The sequence below is a fragment of the Lissotriton vulgaris genome, chromosome 8 (assembly GCF_964263255.1).
Source record: "Lissotriton vulgaris chromosome 8, aLisVul1.2, whole genome shotgun sequence".
In the NCBI taxonomy this organism is placed as follows: domain Eukaryota; kingdom Metazoa; phylum Chordata; class Amphibia; order Caudata; family Salamandridae; genus Lissotriton; species Lissotriton vulgaris.
Window position 1 is genome coordinate 41,119,834 of NC_141696.1, and position 22,035 is coordinate 41,141,868.

General features: G+C 44.6%; 1 protein-coding gene across 1 annotated transcript in view; it reads right to left on the reverse strand.

The window, feature by feature from the left end:
- Positions 1–14,723: 14,723 nt before the first annotated feature.
- LOC147693343 (vomeronasal type-2 receptor 26-like) overlaps positions 14,724–22,035 on the reverse strand; it is a 196,264-nt gene continuing 188,952 nt past the window's right edge. Inside the window, exons 7-8 of the mRNA XM_086935942.1 lie at positions 20,662–20,785; positions 14,724–15,643 (exon numbers count right to left, since the gene is read on the reverse strand). Coding sequence (XP_086792068.1) covers positions 14,724–15,643; positions 20,662–20,785 — 1,044 coding nt within the window. The remainder of the gene's footprint in view (positions 15,644–20,661; positions 20,786–22,035) is intronic.

Genomic DNA, 22,035 nt, shown 5'->3' on the forward strand with positions numbered 1-22,035 from the left:
GGCGGGGGGCGAGATAGGCCCACGCTCCTGTGAGGCGCGGACAGACCGGGAGGTCGTAGGGGAACCACTGATGCGACGCGTGGTGAGCGGAGTAGACGACTAAGGCAGCAGACGATCCGGCCTGCAGAGACAGACATTGCTGTCTCCGGAGGAGGCCTAGAACCTATGGTGACATCAGGCAAACCTGGTGAGGTTCAATGAGACGGAGTCCTCATTCTTGTCAGCGCTGGGAGAGAGGTCAGGGAAGACGCGCTTACAGGGAACAGGCAGAGGCATAAGTCTAAGAGAACCAAACACCCTACTCCACGTCGCGAGGCTGGACTGAAATCTGCACCACAGAGTAAGTGTCCAGAGGCGCAATTTCACGACCTGCGCAGTGAGTAAGTGACACAGTGGAAGAGCGCGAAGTTAAAGCAGCGCCGAGAAGCAGAAACGTTGAGGAGAGGAGAAGTTCTGCACATTGTTCAGGGTACCGGGCGCGAGGCTATATGATAGAGGCTCCTGGCAGAATAGTCAAAACGCGATCCACACTGCATGGGAACTGCACCAAAGACTTTGCATGAGCTGTGGGTCACCAGCTTGTGACACAAATATTGCAGCGTTAGCCCGTGGGATCTGGAATTTCCCTTGTGGGCGGCGTGCTCTCCATCACACGACATCACACTTGAGCGCCACATTGTTATCCCCCGGACAGCAAGATAGGAAAACCGGAGCGGGCCAGTCAAAGCTCCCCTTTGCCCAAAAGAGTGCTAAACCACAGGACAAAGCCACAGGTGGTAGTAGCAGACCTTCCTCCCCTATAGAACAAGAACAAGATATCAGAAGCATGCTGAAGTCAATGGAGAAAGGGCTGCAGGATGGTATTTCATTGCTAGGGGCGAAGATGGATGCGTTAGCGTTCAGAATGGATAGAATGGGAGAGAGACTTGATAAACATGCGGAGAGATTGGACATGTCAGAGGAGGATCACAGAAGTTAAAGAGGCGCAAACAACTATCGACTCAGATCATAAGCAACTAGGTAAGGTGCTGCAGCTGCTCCAGGATAAGACAGAGGATTTGGAAGCGCCGTCCCGGCGCAGTAACATGCGCATCCTTGGTCTTCCTGAAACTACCCAGATGGGCAAGATGGAGCCCTTTATAGAGCGAATGTTGACGACACTGCTAGGAGCGGAGGTCTTCTCTACCACGTTTATTATTGAGCGTGTGCATCAGTCCTTGGCCCTGCGACCGAAGCCAGGAGCACCGCCGCAACCAATAATTGCAAAGTTCCTCAATTATAGAGACAGGGATGCTGCCCTACGAGTCGCCAGAGAAACGCAAACGTTAATGTACGAAGGCTCAACTATTTCATTGTACCCTGATTTCACAGCCAAAGTCCAAGAAGCGAGGAAACACTTTGTTCCTATGAAGAAACAATTGCCCGAACAAGGCCTGGAATATGCTATGCTATACCCAGCTAAGCTGAAAATCAACAGAAATGGACAATCGCATATCTTCACAAATCCTAGAACACTGCAGAAGGTACTGAAAGACTGGGCAAAGGAACGGAGAAAAACCCCAGAACGGGAAGTACAGGTGGCGGATTGGAGGAACAAGACTGAGAGATGTTTTACGAAATAGGATCTCTGATTAGACAGTGGCTAGAAGTGCAGTTCCCTGTAGTGAAGCGCTGGCTGCTAGGAGGGAGTTATTTGAGACCAGCGTCGATTCCAGCAGAGGAAGGGAAATTAGCTGTTGGCTGGAGGAGGTGAATTGAGTGTCAAGTACTGTGTTAACATTTTGTTTTTTTTCTGGTGTAGAGCAACCTCCACCCACATGTAGTGACACTGTGCTGGGGGAATTTGGTTGGGTGGTTGGGGGAGGGTGGAGCAGGCCCGGGGATTGGACTTTTTGCTACCTAGTTGGGGGTGGTCCGCTGTGGGCGGGATGAGTGGGAGAGGAAGGGAGGGAAGCTCTGAGGTTAATGTTACGAGGTGCCGTCCATTGCGCTTCTGATATCAGATTCTACATCGTTGACTACTGTGGGAAAGACAATGACAGACACTGTCGAATATGCAAGGGTCGCCTTGTGGTCCTGAGGTAGACAATAAGGAGGGAGATCTGAGAGCTCTGACGTGGAATGTGCGAGGGTTGAATGACTTCCGAAAGCTACGCAAGGTTTTGAATTATTTAACGAGGCACCTATAGACCTGGCTTTAATACAAGAGACGCATTTGCCCGCGAACAGTCTTAGGTTGCAATCAAGGGGCCTGAAGGGTTAGATTAATGCGGCAGGCTTCACGACCCATGCATGCGGAAGCTAACATGGGTAAACCCGAAATCTGATTACACATTGAGAATGTTATTTGCAAACCCGGGGAGCAGATATGTCACATCGCAGTTTGGTGGCAGAGGGTTGGAAATACTATTGGTGAATGTATATGGACCTATCTATGACAGCCCCGAGTTTTATAAAGAGCTGACTGATATAACTATGGAATATCCCAGTCTCAATGTCCTGTGGGGGGGACTTTAACATGACCAGGTGCCCAGATGTGGACCGATCGAGCGGCTCAGACTGGAGACAAGCAAAGGCAGCTAGGGAACTTGACAGGATACTAATTAGCGAAGACCTTGCAGATGTATGGCGCAGCTTATACCCAGAGGTAGGAGGATACATGCATTATTCAGCCTTTCATAATATACAAACACGTATAGATTATTGGCTAGCCTCAACAAGACTTCTCTCACAGGTACGCAAATGTCAGGTGTTTCCCCGTACACTCTCAGACCACTCATCTATTCTGCTGATGTTTACAATGCCTCGGAAAGTACTACCCCCATTCTCATGGAGATTTCCGCCATACTCATTACAGAACCCTATATTTAGAGAGGCATTGCATGAAGGGATAGAGACGTACTTTGAAGCTAATATAGGGTCTGTGGATAGCTTCCAGACTGTGTGGGAGGCGTTCAAAGTGTGTGAAGACCGCCAGTTAAAACGTGACACTGATGCTGCCCGGGAGGAACTGAAAGGAATGCTGGCGGAATATCAGGCATGGGCAGATGCGGAGGTTAAGCATTTGGGCAAATATGCTACAGCTAGAGTGTATGTGGAAAAGGATAGACCGGGAGCGGTACTGGCCAATATGGTAAAACAACAGAGGCGTAAAATAGCGGTTGCGGCCATCAAGTCGGGGGAGAGTGCCTTACTTACAACTGAAGAGGAGATAGCACAGAGATTTAGAGGATAATATTCGGATTTATCACGTGCGATGGGGAGCGGGAAGGATATATTAGACTATTTGGAACATATAAAACCTCCATTCTTATCGGACGTGCAGAGAGAATTTTTATGCACCCAATAGAGCATGATGAGATACGGGAGGCCCTGGGAGGGATGAAGGCAGGTAGTGCACCAGGGGCAGATTGGCTCACAGTTGGTTTTTATAAGACATTTTTGGACCTGCCGCTACCACATCTTTCGGCCCTGTTTGCAGCTATGAGCGACACAGGTAAAAGGCCGAAAACCATGAGAGAAGCGATAATAGTGGCCATCCCTAAGCCGGAGAAACTTCCAGAGGAATGTAGCTCTTATAGACCATTGTCGCTACTAAATGTGGACACAAAAATATACGCAAACATCATTGCAACTATATTGGCTTTATTGGCCCCGGAGTTGGTGGCTCCTGAACAAGCGGGGTTTGTGACAGGCAGGAATATTACATACAATTTGAGAACGGTTTTTAGTGCCCTTCAACACACACGTCCGGAACAGAAGGCGATAGCAGTGTTTTTAGACATGGAAAAGGCCTTCGATTCCGTGGAGTTGCCTTTTTTTAAGAGCGGTGCTCACGAGACTCGGGCTTGGCCAAGTGTTACTCCAGAGGATTGCGGTGCTTTATAGAGACCCGATCGCCCGCATTAGACTCGGGAACCACGTCACGGAACCGATACAGATAAAAAGGAGCACCCGCCAGGGTTGTCCCTTGTCGCCCACGCTCTATGCCCTAGTTGTTGAACCACTGGCGTGTGCGATGCAAGAATATCACAGTCACCGAGGACTGCATTTCCCTACTTATCAACTAGTCATGACAACATACGCGGATGACACTCTACTATATGTTAATAGCACCCCTAGTAATGAACAGAGTTCAACATCCTCTGTCAGTACCCCAAATAACTATGAACCCCTCACCTCATCACCTCCTGTACCCATTGAAAATTATGTAGAATGGAACAGTACCGTTGATATCACATTACACCAATGGCAGCTGTCTCGCCGATGCAGACAAGCCCATCCTGACCAGTTGGCAGGATAACATGGGGTCCATAACTCCTTATTAGATAACTTATGGTATAAGGATATGACAGCAGCTGGCAAGCAGGTCACAAACCAATTGTGTTATGAGTGCTCATACATTCCCCATGCAGTAGGCACAGATGGACTGATTTTCCCTAGAGAAGTACCCCTGCGTACGGCCAGATGTCTTTTACATCTGTACCTTTGTTGCATACAAGGACAAGTCCATGACATTACGGCTGACATTTCCACTGCATATGTAAACACCACAGAATGGGACTATACATACACCACTCTATTCCAAGTTGATTCAACTTGACCATTGTGCACATTAGCTGAATCTTTTGCAATGTTTACTTTAAACAATGTACCACTTTCATCAATAAACTTATGACAATATATACATTACATTTGAGACATTTATTTACAGAAAATACTTATGAAAGCATGATTCACTTATGCTTTGGCTGTTTACTTGAACACTTCTTTATACAAAAAACAAATAGCAAATTATGCATAATGTTCTTGGATTTTAGTTCTTGCCCAATGCATTTCGGGCGATGAGCCCTTCTTCGGGCGCTTCAATCTGAAACATAACGAAGGTTTACTTGAAAAAATGTCAAAACACTATTCATACATCAGAAGTAACATTACATGTTTAAAAAGTCACATGTGTCTGGTAGAACACTGTTTAAATCAGTCTTCTCATTTACAGAACCCCACATTGTAATTTGTAACCCCAACACCAAAATCTGAAAGCGAAGAATAAAGGAAAAAACAAAAACAGACCCATCCACGCCACCGTGAAAACACTCACTAATGTCAGCTATGGTTTCAAACTTAACCATAGCTCAAAGTATAACTTGTAGGTCCTCACTGGTCCAACAAAATCGCACTTTAAACGCAGTAGGTTAAAATATGTGAACAAAAATACTGACCTGTGATAAATCCATTACACTGACCATAAGCAGTAAACTAAAGACTTGAGTGTTACACAATGTTAATGTTAATGTTAAATAGACTTGTAACGCGCACGGCTGCCCCAGCCAAGGGGCGTCCCCGTTGAAGTGACCACTTTTGGAGTTTCCAGACTCCCCAGCTTCATACGGTCGAACTATAGGGATCAAAAGCCTCAGCGATGTAACATGATGCTATCGACTACTCTGATAAAAAACTATCCACCCACTCAGACGCTTACAAGCTTACCTCCTTCAAGGTTCCTAGCACATACCCGATGTGTTCTGCGACATACTCTTATCAATACCGCAAGTGCAGGTCATGAAACTGTTAGGGAATAAGAATATGGCAAAATCAGTATTATATGACCACGATGCTCCTCCTTAAGACCTACTCCTCTGCCCAAACGCTTACTGTTTTAGTCTGTCAACATGTATGCAATAAAGCCCAAACTTCAAACAAATGTTAACGTCCTAACACCATTTTCACTTTTATATCAGTGTGCGTTTACATCATCCTATAACGCGGTTCGCTACTGTCGTGGAAATAAACATAATACTCATCCCAGCATCATTGATCCCTTATATGTAGATTCATCAAGCCGAATTCGGCTCGCAAAGGGTCAGATTCGGAGAATCTGGCCCATTCTGAGCGCTATTTTTGCATTTGGGATTCATCATCCCAAATGAAAAAAATCGCAATTCTAGAAATCGCTAAATTGAGATTAATTGCATTTAAGGAATCTCAATTTGAGATTCCTTAAATGCAATTCATGAACCATTTTAAAATTGCGAATTCGCAATCTGGGGCCGCTATTTACCGCGAAGTCTAACTACGTGATAAATAGCAAAAACTTAGAAAAATGCACTTTAGTGCATTTTTCTAAGTTGTATGTTACACACACACATGTCCTTTGGACATGTGTGTGCGCAACACCAGTGTACATTACCATTTCAGGGGTGCTACAGGGTGTCCTTTGGACACCCTGGCACCCTTGAAATTGCTTCCTTATTTGCGATTCGCTAATTGCGAATCGCAAATAAGGAATGACCCCCCATTCATTCCTATGGGTCTTTAGGCCCATAGGAATGAATGGGAAAGCCATTCCTTATTTACGATTAGCAATTATCGAATCACAAATAAGGAAGCATTAGAAATCGCATAAAATATTGTGATTTCTACATGCATCCCGTTTTTTTGAGTCTTTAATATCGAATCCTTAAAATTCGCTATTAAGGACTCACAAAACATGACCATGATGAATCTGGGGGCAAGTCACGAGTGTAAACAGTGATGAAAATCAACTGAGGACAACTTTTCTCAATCACATAAAACCTCTATCCAGTCACCCTACTCTAATATGAATAACCCCAAGAGGTGCTTTTTCATGAATATGTACCAGTCACTGGAATTACCAAGCTCCTTTTACCCTATAAACCTGTTTTCACTTCCCGAAGCTCAACAGTGCTTACTAATGTAAAATCCCCTTGCCACACTTGCTAGTTAAATCTTTAGCAGAGTGATGTGAAACTTTCTCAATTATTTGAAATTTGAATTGCTCTATGCTATGCCTCGTCTCTGCCCTGTGTCTGGCTAAACTGCTTGTTTTATTCTGCATTCTTATCGTGCGTTTATGCTCTGACATTCGGATTTTGACTTTCCTCTCAGTTTTGCCTATATACAAAAGTCCACTGGGACATTTAATACAATATATAATATTGAAACCATTGAAATCAGAATTATGAAAGAGTTTAATTGTTTCTCCTGTATAAGGATGTTGTAACGCATTTCCAGAGATGACATTTGTTAGACCCAACACCCTTGGTGTGGTTTTCCCCTTTCTTTTTGCCTCTGCCTCCTGTATTTTTGATGCTGTGCTGGATTTCGTTTTTGCTGGTTTAGATGCTTTGGACACTCTGCCACTGCTGTCCAGTGCCAGAGTGTAAGTGCTCCCTATGAAAATTGTCATATTGATTGGATGTACCTGATTGGCATATTTGTATCACCACGAAGTCCCTAGTAAAGTGTACTAGATGTACCAGGGCTGGTGATGACAGATGCTACTAGTGGGCCTGCAGCACTGATTGTGCCACCCACATGAGTAGCCCTAAAATGGTGTCTCAGGCCTGCCACCGCAGTGCCTGTGTGCAGTCAGTGAACTGCCATGTCCTCCTAGCCAGTGTCCCCACTGGCTGGGCCTAACCCTTCCCTTTATATACACATTGGTCACCCCTATGGAAGGCTCAAGGTAACCCCTTGGGCAGGGTGCAGTGTATAGGAAAGGTAGAGCATGTACTAGTGCAGGTAACAAGCTCTGGTAGTGAGCAGCAGCCATTTTGTGTGCTCACTGCTGCAAGGTTATCTTGCTCCATAGACTAACATGGGGGAGGCTGGTCCCAATGGATACCAGCCTATCTTCCCATAGGAACAAGATGGGGCATAAGTGATTTATATCCCTGAACTCAGAATTTAATAACACATCTTTTAGGAAAGGTTGTTTTTACATTCTGTGTTTGAGAACAGCACTTTTAGAAAGTGGCTGTTCTCTTGTCTAACCTTTCTGTGTGCCTGGGCCTGCTTGTGGATTGACTGTCTGGTTTGAGGGTGACAGGGGCTGGAGAGCCCCCAGTAGGTTGTCTGAGTCAGCCCGTGGTTGAATGACTGCATCTGCAACTAGAATGGTGGGAGGAGATAGCACCTGGGAGTGAATAGGGCTGTGCCTGCCTGCCACAATGCTGGCTCCACCTCCTGCTGGGCGACTGTCACCTCTGCCCCTCACACTGAAAAAAAGGAAGAAGCCAGGAAGCCCAAGTGCTCCAGCAACACCCAGAACTGGTTTAGACCGGGCTCAGGGCCCACTTGCACAAAGACTTCAAAGACTTTTAGGGGTATAGGAGAAGGACCCCTGACAACAGAAAATCAGATTCTACAAGCAAGAGGAACCTCTGCCAGAATAAGGACCGCTGAAGGAACTGAAGGAAGATTGCCTTGGTGTGTGCTCTAAGGGCTGACCTGTTCTGCTGTCCATCTGAAGCTGAGGAGAAGAGGGACTTTGCTGTATGCTGTGACCCTGCCTGCTTGACCTACAAAGACTTTGCAGTGTGCAGTGTCTTCTAACTGAATCTCCAAGGGCCTGAGAAGAGCTGGCCTCCTGTCCTGGAACCCAGGGTTAAAAGGTTCCAAAGCATTTCCAAACTGCTGTAAAGATTGTGTGGTGCCTTGCCCCAGCGCGTGTTTTTAACTGCTGGCCGTGGGAAGAGATCGATATGCTCATCGGCACATATTCAGGGGTGACCGGAGGACTGTGGTGCCTCCCTGCATCAAGAATCACCCCCAACGAACTGGTGGTCTTGTGGGCGGTCTAGTCATGACCTGTGGCCCTGAAATCACTTGCCGCCTTGTCATCGCCGCTGCCCGAGGCCAGAATCACCCTAAGAAATTCGCCTTCCCTTGCCGGGGCTGCTGAGACGGAGATCGAAGCGGCCGCGCTCCCATTGGCCAAAGGGAATGAGCCCCCTCAGTGAACGCCGCACTGGGATTGGCCCAGCGCCGCCGTGTCATCGTCGAGGCCACGTACTGATTGGCATCATCAGGGGCTTGTCCCAGGAGCCGCACTGCCATTGGCTGACTCCCGGGCGTCTGCAGGGGCTCATCTGGAGAGCCGCGACCTCATTGGTCTGTGTCCCGGAAGCCTTGCCGAAAGGCGCCGGAGCCGTGCCCGAGGCAGAAGAGTGACCCGTCCTCGCCGAGGGAGCCACGAGCAACGCGAGTGTTTACCGCCCCCGGCCTGCCGTCCCAGAATCGAAGTGCCAGGTAGCTCCCCGCCGCTCGCTGGATTGTCGAGAGCGGGCGGAGAGCTGCCGGGACCGGCCGGGGCTTTGTGGAAGACTCCTCTCCCGCCGAGGCTGCCCAAAACGGAGCAATACGGTGAGGTGCCATAGCAGGGCTGGCGCAGGGTTAGCGAAGAGCTGATTTTGGCCCCACAGCACAGCAGCATTATTTTTGGTGATAATTTTTAGAGACTGGAGACCATTTTTGTAAAGAGAACTTCCTAATACCTAAGTGCAACCATCAAGATTACGTGCAACCTTTGATTAAGAGCAATCATCTTGTAACTGTTTATTTTTACTGCTGCAACTAGATAAAGTTATATTTTTATATATACTCACCTATTTGGTCTCAGTTTGTGGTGGGTTTGGGGTCATTGTGTGTGTTGAGTGCATATATTATACACATTGCCTTGGGGATAAGTCTGTCTGCTCGTGCCAAGCTACCTAGGGGGTGAGCCTGGGTTATCTACAGTGTGTATTCCTTCACCCTGACTAGAAGTAAGGGTACCTACTTGGTCAAAGGTACTTACCTCTGCTAATTAGAGAACCCAATTCTAACAACATTATTACAGTGTACACAGTTGGTACATTTTCTGGTGCCACTAAATTCCTGAATGTTAGACGGTCTTGGTTTCATCATTAGTAATTCTTTCTGATTTTTCGATCTTTGATATGCATGTAGAGGTTGATGTTGGAAAATTCCATTGAAATCTGGTTCTAGTTGTAAAAGTTCCCAATGGCGGTTAATTATTGCTTTAATTTTGTTGAAGAAAGTGGTAAATTGTAAAAAGTAAACATTGCAAAAGCTTCAGCTAATGTGCATAATGGTCAAGTTGAATCAACTTGGAATAGAGTGTTTGTAAATAGGTGTGTCCAGGCAACATGTATCCCATTGTTGCACGCTTCAAAGAGCAAGTTTAAAAAAGGGTTTACGTTGTTTCTAAAGAAGAATTTGGTAACAATAGGTGTGCTTCATTGATTAAATAGTGTTTAACTATAAATACACCAGACACAAGGTTATCTCTGACACCACTGACCTTGAGGAGGTAATACAGGAAATCTACAGAAGACGAGTCCCTAACATGGACCTTAAGGCACCTCATCTTAGGAAGTGTGGATACATCACAGTAACATCACCTTCAGCAGTATGCAATATAACAATACCCCATGTCAACCCATGCCCATGTCAGAATAGAACTGTGATGCGCCTATTGGCACATGTTTATTTAAATGATAAATGGAATAATCCCGGCTTTGTGGTGTGCAAAGCAGCATCCTTAGGGCCCCCTTGTGTAGACTATTATGAAGATGGGATTGACTGGGAGGTTGAGGAAAAGTGTGAACAGATATGGTTACAGGAAAATAGAAGGTACAACTCGGGTGGGGAGAAAATGTCCAAACCTAAAAAAGCATTCAAACTAAAGTCACCTATTCTCTGTTTTTTAGTAAATGGCATGGTACATGTGGCCCACAACTCTGGATGCAACAGCACAATTTGTAATTCGGACATGCAGTATGGCACCTCCACTGGGCTTGCGGAGAACGCCTCCATTTCCAACTGCCTCCTCAATGGAATGGATAATGCATCCTGGTGACCATGCACGAAGTTCACCTGGTCATTCCAGCAACCAATATCTCTCACATCTATTTGCAACCAATGACAGTCTCTGTCACCTTGCTCCACCGACACGACGGACTGTTCATTACTTTACCAATGACACCTTTGATGCCATTCCTCGAGAATTACGCCTTTTTCAAATACCCAACTCTTCTTTGGAAGCATCATCCTAATGTTCAAAATAAAAGCAAATGCACGTTGGCTCGAGGTGACCGCTAAGAAGTTATGCGGGCCCTCAACAGTACCAGGGATGGCCTAAATGCTATCAACAAAGAACTGCCCCCCCTGAGGCTTATGGTTCCAGAGCATCGATATGTACTGGACATGCTAACTGCGAATGAAGGTGGACTATGTACAAAGATCGGAAAATCCTGCAGCATGTTCATACCGGTGAACGATGCACTGAATAGTTCGCTCACAAAGGCAATTGAGGACTTGGACAATTTAGGGAAGAAAATGTTTGAGGAAGGAGGTGCCAGGGCAGACATAGCAAAGGACTGGTTCGATTTTAGCTGGATGCCTTCATGTCTGTCTGCCCTCCTAAAAAACTTTGTACCGATGTGCTGTGTGCTGTTGCTCCTGTGTTGCGTCATACAGATAATATGCCATTGCGTGAAAAGATTCAGTACTAAAGTAGTAGGGATAAATTATGCAAGCACAGGAATATACTGGAAGACCATACATGAGGACAATGGACCAGAGAAGGGAGATAAACTAGCACTGTTAGAGATAGTTGAGCTCACAACGACTAGCTCACATTTATTACAGACCCCTGCTGACACCCACTACCAAGTACCTGCTGCTTTCCCACTTCCCCCTGGTAGACACCTAGTAGGGTGATCTTAGCATAGATCCCTATGAATATGTAGCTGACATGCCCGAAGGAGAATATGTCAAATTAAGATCAATGCTAGATAAGCAGGACAAACAGTGTCCCTACATTAATGACACGCCCTGGATGCCCTAACAGGACAAAGGGCCAGCCAAAAACACTGTAAAAGTTTTGTTAAAAAATGAACAAGAGAAGGGAAATGAAGCAGGGTTCTGTTTTACCTTATAAATGCCTAAGGTCAATTCTGCCCTACACCTAAATCATGAGACCCTCATATGGCCCCACCAGCCTGCAAATAGGAATCTGTTAAATTGACCATACTGTTTTCAATTATTTTCTAAACACAGTAGGCCCTATTCCTCTCTGATAGAATCACAACACATCTCCTCTGCAAAGGACACCAGCTCCGTCTTCTTGGTAAACAAACTTACCGAGCCCCCACTCCTTCATTGTTCCCGGAGTGCGGTTCTCTTCTCACAAATACTGACCACAAAAACCGGGAACATCTCGAGCTAAGAGGAACACATGGGGCAAAGTGTTGGGGGGCAGGTACAATCTTTCCATTTCTTCAATATTATTGTATTTTTGCTAGCTTCAAGTATCTAAAGACGAGCACCATAGCATTAGAAAATGACCTATAACCTTTTGTAATCTTCCGCTTTCTTATAAAAATTCTGTGAAGTGACGCACCTCATTTTTGATAAATGTGCAAATTGTGGTATGATTGACGTTTAAACACCTGTCATAAGCTGGACTTGTGGTCAAACAGTTCCTCATTAAAGTGGTATAAAAGAGCTGCCCACAGTCCCCTCGACGGACCACCTTGCACCGTGAAACTACTTGAGTCAGGTGCTGTGATCCCCGGTTAACCGTTGTTCTAATTTTCAAATTTCTTGTTCAAGGTTGCACATTATTCATTGTATTTTGAAACTTATTTCTATCTTTGCATTATTATGATTTTAAGCCTTATTGCAATTGCATGGTTTTACTCACCATTTTAAAAATGTGTCTTTAACACCTGGTCTTTGCTATAACCAAGTAGCTTTATAATTAAGTGTCTCTTGACATTATTGTTTGGAATTGTGTCTTTAAATAATAATAATATTAATAATAATAATAAAGGAATCTTGTCGTGCACAAACTTAGCCCAGTGGGCGTCAAGGCGCCTAATTCCAAAACCAGCTCATAACAAAAGCCTGCAGTTCAACCCATGTAAGCTCTTAAAAAGCACCATGTTTTTAAGGCCTTTTTGAACAGATCTAGGGAAGGTAGAGTTTTGATCTCCATGGGCACGCTGTTCCAGAGCTGGGGGGCAGCGACAGAGAAGGCCCTGGCTCCCCATCTGGTGAGCTTGAAACGGGGGACAACAAGCTGGAAAAGTCCCGAAGATCGAAGACACCTTGTGGGATGGTAGCGAGTAAGCAGGGAGCTGATGGCGCCTTTAGGTCCATCCTCGAGGGCTCTATAGGTCAGGCACAGAATTTTAAAGTAAATTCTGTGCTGAATAGGCAGCCAATGGAGGTCTCTCCTCGCAGTAGTAGCAGAAGATGCCCTAGGAAGATCTAGGACAAAACGTGCAGCAGCATTCTGCACGATTTGCAGCCGATGTATAAGGCCCTTGTTGGACTCCATGTAGAGAGAGTTGCAGTAATCTAACCTGGAACCAACAAGGGCGACAGCAATCTGCTTGCGTGCCTGAAGGGACAAATAGCTGCGAATTTTATTGAGTGTTCTGATTACTCCCCAACAGGTTGCAACCTTCCGATTCACCTGAAGGGACATCGAGAGTGACGCACACCCAGATTTCTGGCAGATTGAGAGGGGGTGGGGCAAGCACCAAGAGAGGGAGGCCACCACTCACTCGACCAGACATCTTGGTCCTTCCCAAAGACCAGCACCTCAGTCTTGTCGCCATTTAGCTTCAGGGAGTTGATGACCATCCAGTCTGCAACATGTTGCATACAAGACCTGAAGCTAGAGGCAGATGTTATGACAGAGGAATGGGTGAATGACACCACAATCCTGATTCAGTTCCTACCTCTCACACATGTATTTCCTTACTTTAGATAGAGCACCACTGCTCAAATTAAGCTGATATAAAAACCACCCTTTAACAAAAGGAGACTATTACCCCAAACTGAACATCCCTAGTGGCTAAGATCAGTTTGGCATTCCCAAGCCCCTGTAAATAAATTGGGGCTTATAAGCCAATACAGAGAGGGACTGGCCCAGGTGTACATAAATGGTAGATATGTTTTATGCATTCAAAGAACTACCACAAGCACACAGACATGACATGATATACTTTTAATTAAAACAACAGTAGGTATAAACATTGTGGGAGTTTGCACTGTGTTTATTTGTAAGCCTGGATGTGAGCAAAGCACAGTCATGACATTTACTGGTTAATTAATGAGGGAAGGAGATGTATGTGGAGTTTGGACGAGATAGTATGCTCTCAATCTAGTAAACTAGAACAATATAGTTAGGTGAGGTCACGTCAGGGTGGAAGGTTAAATCAGATGCTGTTTTGACTTGTTTATCCAGGGTTCCTGCTAGTATTTGAGAGTGTGGTCAAGCTGAGGTTGGGCGCTTTATGTCAGAGACTACAAGGTCTCCATCATAAAAAAGTGCTGCATAACTTCATCTTAATATACACATTGTAGGCCAGCGGAGGGCATAAGTATGTTAAAAGCTGCTATGTATGAAAGCGGGAGAACAAAGACACTGCAAAAAATCTTCTTCAAAATCTTCACACAGGCAGATGGAAGGTACAAGGACCATACTGCATTTCATGAAAACACATAGATATAATTTTCCTTTTGGAGGATTAGCTATATTCTGGACCAAGAGGAGAGGGTTCTCAAGCCATCAACTGAGCATTGTGTTTCAGAGAAGTCCTTTGTGTGAGAAAAAAGAAGGTGCTAAACAGTTCATAGAGGGATCAGTACATGGTAAACAATTGTACAAATAGCCCCAAAAAATGATTGTCACCTCATTGAATTTACTGACCACATGTCACATTCTGTAAACTCCACCCATTCCTTCAGTTTGGCAGACACAAATTCTACTTAACTTTGTAAAACTGACACAAGGGTGATCTGGTCCCACACTAACTCCTTACCTACACCCGCTATTCAGTATGGCGTGACCTCTTGCTTTCTTGCAGTTGTTAGTTAATAAACATTTATGTTCATTAACATTATATTTTATTATCAGTGTGATGTGTCTTTCCTACCAGATGTTGCCTGGAATTACTCTCAGGCTTCACTAGAAGGATATAGCACTTTGGAAAGAATATACAGCTGAGCAGTCCAGTACTGGAGCACAGGATGGCAAACACCTCCACGGCTGCCATGTACTTCCCCCGTGTGCTCAGGTATGCTGGGATGAAGGAGATCCACACACTGACAAACACCAGCATACTGAAGGTGATCAGCTTGGCCTCGTTGAAGCTTCCAGGCAGATTCCTTGAGACAAAGGCCACTATAAAGCTGACTGTGGCCAGGAGGCCCATGTATCCCAGCATGCAGTAGAAGAAGATGGTGTCTCCTTCATTACACTCAAAGATTATCTTCTCATTGTAAGACTTCATGTTCAGTTCTGGAAATGGAGGAGACTTCACTAGCCAAACAGTGCAGATTACAGTCTGGACCAGTGAACAGAAGAACACAATGCAGATTGGGGTCTTTGATCCCAGCCACTTCCTCGCAGAGCTGCATGGATTAGTTGCCTTGAAGGCAAGAACAACAAGAACAGTCTTAGCAAGAATACAGGAAACACTGATGGAAAAAATAATCCCAAACATAATTTGTCGCAGCATGCAAGTGAGTGTCCTGGGACAGCCAATAAAGAGGAAGGTACAGAGGAAGCACAATAGGAGGGCGAGGAGGAGCAGATAACTTAGGCCTTGGTTGTGGGCTTTCACAACAGGAGTATTTCTGTACTTGATAAAGATTCCCAAGACAGAAGCAGAGAAGAAGGTCAGGAGGATAGCAGAGGAGGTGAGTGTTTGTCCCAGAGGTTCATCATAACGTAGATACTCAATCACTTTGTGGACACATTGATCACGCCTTTCATTAGGCCACTGGCTGTCAGGACATTTTAAGCATGTGAGTAGGTCTGAAAAAGAATGAAGATTCTTTGATAAGTTAAGGGTAATGTTTTATAATGATTTAGTTGTTGTAGATCTTAGATCTAGATACTCATAAGAATATATTGTCTAGGAGTTTCTTGTTCTTGAACATTTCAAATGGCAGCAGTTTCTTTTGGTGATTATTTTGAAAAGTTCCATGGGCAATTTTTTAGCACATATTTACAAAGTCAACATATTTACGATTATAAAAATATCCATTGATACACAATTGTATTACACCTTTGCCTTCAGGCACACTTTTATGGCTCAAATAGAACTGAATAAAGTATTTTGACTAACTTCATTACTCCGAAAACCCTTTTTCCCACAACAATGCTTATTTTAGGAGGTAGCACATGACCTAGCTGGAGCCTATCAAAGCAAGCAAAACAAATAAACCATCCATCCCTCCTGAATGCCCCTCCTACTATTATGGCAATAAAGAGGACCGAAGCCCACCACGGTGTAAAGGAATCGAATCAATCAAACAGGATTTATAGAGCACGGCTAATCACCCATGAGGGTATCCAGGCACTGTGTCCGGGCTAGTTTTGTTCAGGTACCGGGCGGATCAAAAGTATTGGTATGAGAAAATTTTTTTTTCAAAGTCAATAATACTACTGGTAAGTAATTGAATCATTACCTCGTCAACCCATTTTCTCTTATTTACTCTGTGACGATATATCAAAGCTATTAACCACAACCTAATTCTCAAATACATACCCATGAACTTCAACATATGCAAACAAAATACTTTAAAGCACAAATCAGGAGTTACAATTGCTGAGGGCATAGCAGACAATAATGTTCTGGAACCAAATCCAATAGAATTTGCTACATCCAACCATTAATGTGAGAAACAAAAGTAGATGCTGTAGCCCAAGAGGACTCTTTGCATATGTCAATAATAGAGGCTCCACAAGTTTCAGTCCAAGAAGCAGCCATGAGTAGAGCGCCCTGAACAATACAAGGTAAAGCTGTGTCATGTGAAGCAAAGCAATGGTAATAAGTGTTTTAATCCTCCTTCTCAAAATAGGAGTAAATGCCTTTTGTCAAAAAAACACCAAAAATAACAAAAGAATTTTACAACTTTCTATATTCCTGTGATTTTGATAAATACATTTTCACAACCTTTAAAACATCCAGTGTGTGAAGAAATGGGATCACAACCTAAAGTATCAAAGGAAGTAAGAAATCCTCATAGTGACCATGGACTCCAAGCTGTCGATGAATGCCCAAGTGGACAAACTAGCAAGATCAAGAATTGTCTCTATAAAAACGCTGCAATGAATTTTCCCTCATTTGGGATTTCTACACAAGGTCCAAGCTACTATCTACCTTGTTTTGTCTAAACTCAATTATGCCAATAGCCTCTACCATGGATCACCTTTAATGACCATGAAAAAACTGCAACAGATTCAGAACTCGGATGCCAGATTACACTGCTTATCAAACCATGAGACCACATCTCACCCGCCTTATAAGCCCTGCATTGGTTACCGGTTGAAGAAGATCTACGTTCAAGCTACTTGTATCACCCACAAAGCAATACATGGAATGGGACTGCTCTTCATCAAGAATAAAATGACCAAACATTTTCACCAAAGGAACCTACGCCCCAAAGAGGCATCTCGCCACAAAATCCCAAGATATAAGACAAAAACACTGGTGGCTCAGCCTTCTCTGTTCAAGCAGCCAAACTACGGAACTCTTTACCCGCAACATAAGATCCACTGACAACCACCTTATTTATCTTCAGAAAACTATTCAAGAATTGGCTCTTCACCACATATGCACCATACACAAACAGAAATTTACAGCATATTCCTCTGTATATAAGCATTTATTTTCGCTATAGATATGTACCTATCTTTGTGTATTGCTTTGTATAAACATGTAGAATAATTATGTTGATGAAAATAAATGAATAAATAAATAAATAAATAGAAATCATCATTGGTCTACATATACTTACTTCCATAGTGCATCTATGTACCTTCCATGTACTTGTATCTGTGTGTCTGTTACTTTTCTCCTGAAAAAGCATATCCAATGCACTACCCTATTTCTCATCCTGTACCTCTATCAATATCTTTAATCAACATATACTTCCCTTGTTGTGCATCTATATACTTATGAATCTACATATTTACTACGTTCTTCTAATTTAGCATTTAAAATGCACCACCCTATTTCTCAGCCTATACTTCTCTCAATATATCTTCTAGCCCAACCTTCTGACTCAACTCAAACTTCTTTCTACTACTATTTCCAATGCACCACCCTATCTCTCACCCTATACATCTATCAATATATCCTCTACTTCCACTCTCTCATTTATCCCAAGCAGCACACCCCTATGATCACAAAAAAAACCTTTCTAGACTCCCTCCTACTCGACCCCTCCTTGCATCATCTGACACCGCTTTTACTATACCGATCTTCCAAAACGAACCTTTCTAAACTCTTCCCTCTGACTCTTCCCTTCAAAAACCCATTTTTACTCATCCAAAAGCCTGCTCCTACTTCTATTACCTCAAAAAAAAGAACAAAATCTTTCACTCTTCTGTCCCTCTACTATCCTTTTCAATCAAAATAACAGACTAACATGTTCACTTCTCAAATTCCATGTTCCACTACACTCAATCACCACTAATCCTTTATGGGTTCTAAAGTAGAGTATTACTTGCCAATAAAGTGTTTCAACACACCATCAGGGTAACCAGCGCTATATAAATGCAAACCGTTTTCCCTTTTCAACCCCTACCCAACCCTTCTCAATCCAAATAATTGACTAACATACCCACCACTCATATTACTTTCATGTTTCGCCATACTAATTCAACAATAATCCTTATGGGTTGCAGAGTAGCGTGCTACTTGCCAATAAAGCGCTTCAAAACCCAATCAAGGGGTAGGAAGTGCTATATAAATACAAACCTCTTTCCCTCTTCTATCCTGCCACCTACCCTTCTCTATCCAAATAACTGAATAACATATCTACTACTCAAATTACTTCATATTTCAATATACTCATTTTCCACACTAATCCTTTATGGGTACCAACACCCCATCAGGAGTAACAAGCACTACATAAATACAAACCTTTTTTTCTCCTCTTCTATGCTTCTGCTATCCTTCCGAATCCAAGTAACTGACTAACCTATCCACCAGTTAAAATGTATTTATGTTTCACTATACTAACTCAACACTAATCCTCTATGGGTCCCAGAGTAGCATGCTACTTGCTGAAAAAGCGCTTCACACCTCATCACGGGTAGTTAGCGCTATATAAATGCAATTACAATACACTTTTTCCCCAGGAGTAGTAGGTGCTGGAAAAAAGAAGGTGTAAGAAGTTGGATTTTTGTTTGAGAGGTTTGAAAAGCCTATTCAAGCAACAACCACAATCCTTGTCAGGGAGAACCACAAAAGTCACTAAATTAACTTGTGCTTAACGCTCTGGTAGCATGGCACAAAATAATTCAGGCTTAATTTAGCGGCACTGTGTTGAACATTTATGCAGCAACAAACACTAATAGGGTGAAAAACCAACACACAAAAAAGAAGAAAAATTCAGCTTCAGCGCCATCTTCTAGCCCTTTTTTATACATCTGCCAGAAAAACAACTCTCAACCAAGTTACACAAAGTTAAACGTGATAAAGCCACCTTCTGACCCCCTACTCACACATCTGCCCAAAAAACATTTCTCAAAGAAGCTACATGAAGTCAAATGTGATAGAAAGAATGTATCTTGTCTTAACTGGACTGTTGTTCAGCACACCTTCGTATTGATCAGATCAACATCAACACCTCTCCTACCCCTTTTCCCATACATGCAAACCTGCCTAATGGTACTCCTCTCACCCCAGGACGGTCCGCACTGCCATTTTGAAGATCATTTTTTCTGTCCTCAGAACAGTGATGACTATAGAACTCTCTGGACCATCACCCGCGATTTTAATCCAATTCATTTCCTGGTGTTTTCCTGGCTCTGACAGTATGCTATCTCTGACCTCTGCTTGGGCTCTGCGGACGATCCTTCCCGATGAGAGCGCTTTCAATTGAGCCTGCCGCATGGTTTTTACCCACCCGATCTGGCCTCAATGCAGCCCTCAGCACATCACTGAACCCATGACCGCGACTGAAACCTGCTGACAACAACCCGTCCTACTGAGGTCACCTTTCAACTGTGCCGGAGGGCTCTGCTTCCTCCTGAGTCTTTCAACATCCCTCCACAAGACAGCCTCCATCGAGTGGGAAGTCTTCGCACAACCTGGAGAAGTGGAGAAGTGTGGCTGAATGGTTAGAGCGGCAGACCCTGATGCAGAGGTCTAGCCCGGGACCAGGGTTCAATTCCCGCCTTGGCAGGTCTTGGGGTCAATTTCCTCGGACCTGATAATTCTCGCATAGGTGCCTATTCTGATCATGAGCCCCACTCTGCAACTCTGGGCAATAGCTTGCTTAATCTCCACAACAGCCCCACAACGCTACGGATGCCTGGCCTCCACCTTGGGGGTGCCCAGGAGTGGACGCCTCACAGGGAAAGCTAGGATGGGTTCCACAGCGGTCTTCGTACAAGGGCTTTGAGACCCTTGCGGGTGAGTAGTGGGCTATACAAATACAAATATCAATTTACAACCTATCAGCTCCACCCAAAAAAATGTTAAAACACCTTGATTGTTCCCTTCATATGTGAGATGGGGAGATGCTGAAACAGAGGATGCGAAGCACCAGTACAGGATGTAAGGACAAAACTACAAAATGCATCACATGCACCGAGCACTCTTGAGTTTGCTGCACTCCCATCCTACTGCTCTTTAGTGGGTAAACATCCATGTTAAAAGTGAAAATGCCCTTACAGCTTTATCCGGTTCATCCATCTGCTTCAAATGTGGCAGGCCTAAAGGGATTGTTGTGGTCGGATAAGGTATTTTACATGGGCGCATTCTGCTTGAAACTGATCATTATAAACATGAAGAAATTCACTTTAGCAGCCCTGACCTGTGCCGTTGCTGATCTCTCCCTGGGAGCAGGGGACACAGTTGAAGCAGCACACGGGCTCCCCCTCTCTGGCGGCACTTCTGTACCCAGGAGGGCAACTCTCACTGCAGATGGAGCGCGGAACCTGCGGAGAAGCAAAAAGAAACTATTAATGCCAGACAGAGTGCAGGACCTGAGGGAGGAGCTAAAAGAAACTACTAATGCAAGACAGAGTGCAGAACCTGTGGGAGGAGCAAAAAGAAACTATTAATGCAAGACAGAATGCAGAACCTGTGGGAGGAGCAAAAAGAAACTATTAATGCAAGACAGAGTGCAGAACCTTTGGGAGGAGCAAAATGAAACTATTAATGCATGACAGAGTGCAGAACCAGTGGGAGGAGCTAAAAGAAACTATTAATGCAAGTCAAAGTGCAGAACCAGTGGGAGTAGCTAAAATAAACTATTTAATGCAAGACAGAGTGCAGAACCTTTGGGAGGAGCAAAATGACTAAGACTAAGCCCGCGGACGATCCGGCCTGCAGAGACAGCAGTTGCTCTCTCCGGAGGAGTGCCTGGAACCTATGGTGACATCAGGCAAACCAGGTGAGGTTCGATGAGACGGAGGCCTCATTCTTGTCAGCGCTGGGAGGGAGGTCAGGGAAGACGCGCCGACAGGGAACAGGCAGAGGCATAAGTCTAAGAGCACCTACCACCCTACTCCACGTCGCAAGGCTGGACTGAAATCTGCACCACAGAGTAAGTGTCTAGAGGCGCAATTTCATCACCTGCGCAGTGAGTAAGTGACACAGTGGAAGAGTGTGAAGTTAAAGGAGCGCAGAGAAAACGGAAAAGTCGAGGTGAGGAGAAGTGATGCGCATTGCTCAGGGTACCGGGCGCGAGGCTATATGATAGAGGGTCCTTGCAGAATAGTGAAAACGCGATCCACTTTGCAGGAGCGGTGGGTCACCGGCTTGTGACACGAATATTGCAGCGCTAGCCTGTGGGATCTGGGATTTTCCTGGTGGGCAGCGTGCTCTCCATCACACGACATCACGCTTGAGCGCCACATTGGTATCCCGCGGACAGCAAGATGGGAAAACCGGAGCAGGGCCAGTTCAAGCTCCCCTTTGCCCAAAAGAGTGCTAAACTACAGGAGAAAGCCACAGGTGGTAGTAGCAGACCTTCCTCCCCTATAGAACAAGAACAAGACATCAGAAGCATGCTGAAGTCAATGGAGAAAGGGCTACAGGATGGTATTTCATTGCTCGGGGCGAAGATGGATGCGTTAACGTACAGAATGGATAGAATGGGAGAGAGACTTGATAAACATGCGGAGAGATTGGACATGTCAGAGGAGGATCACAGAAGTTGAAGAGGCGCAAACAACTATCGACT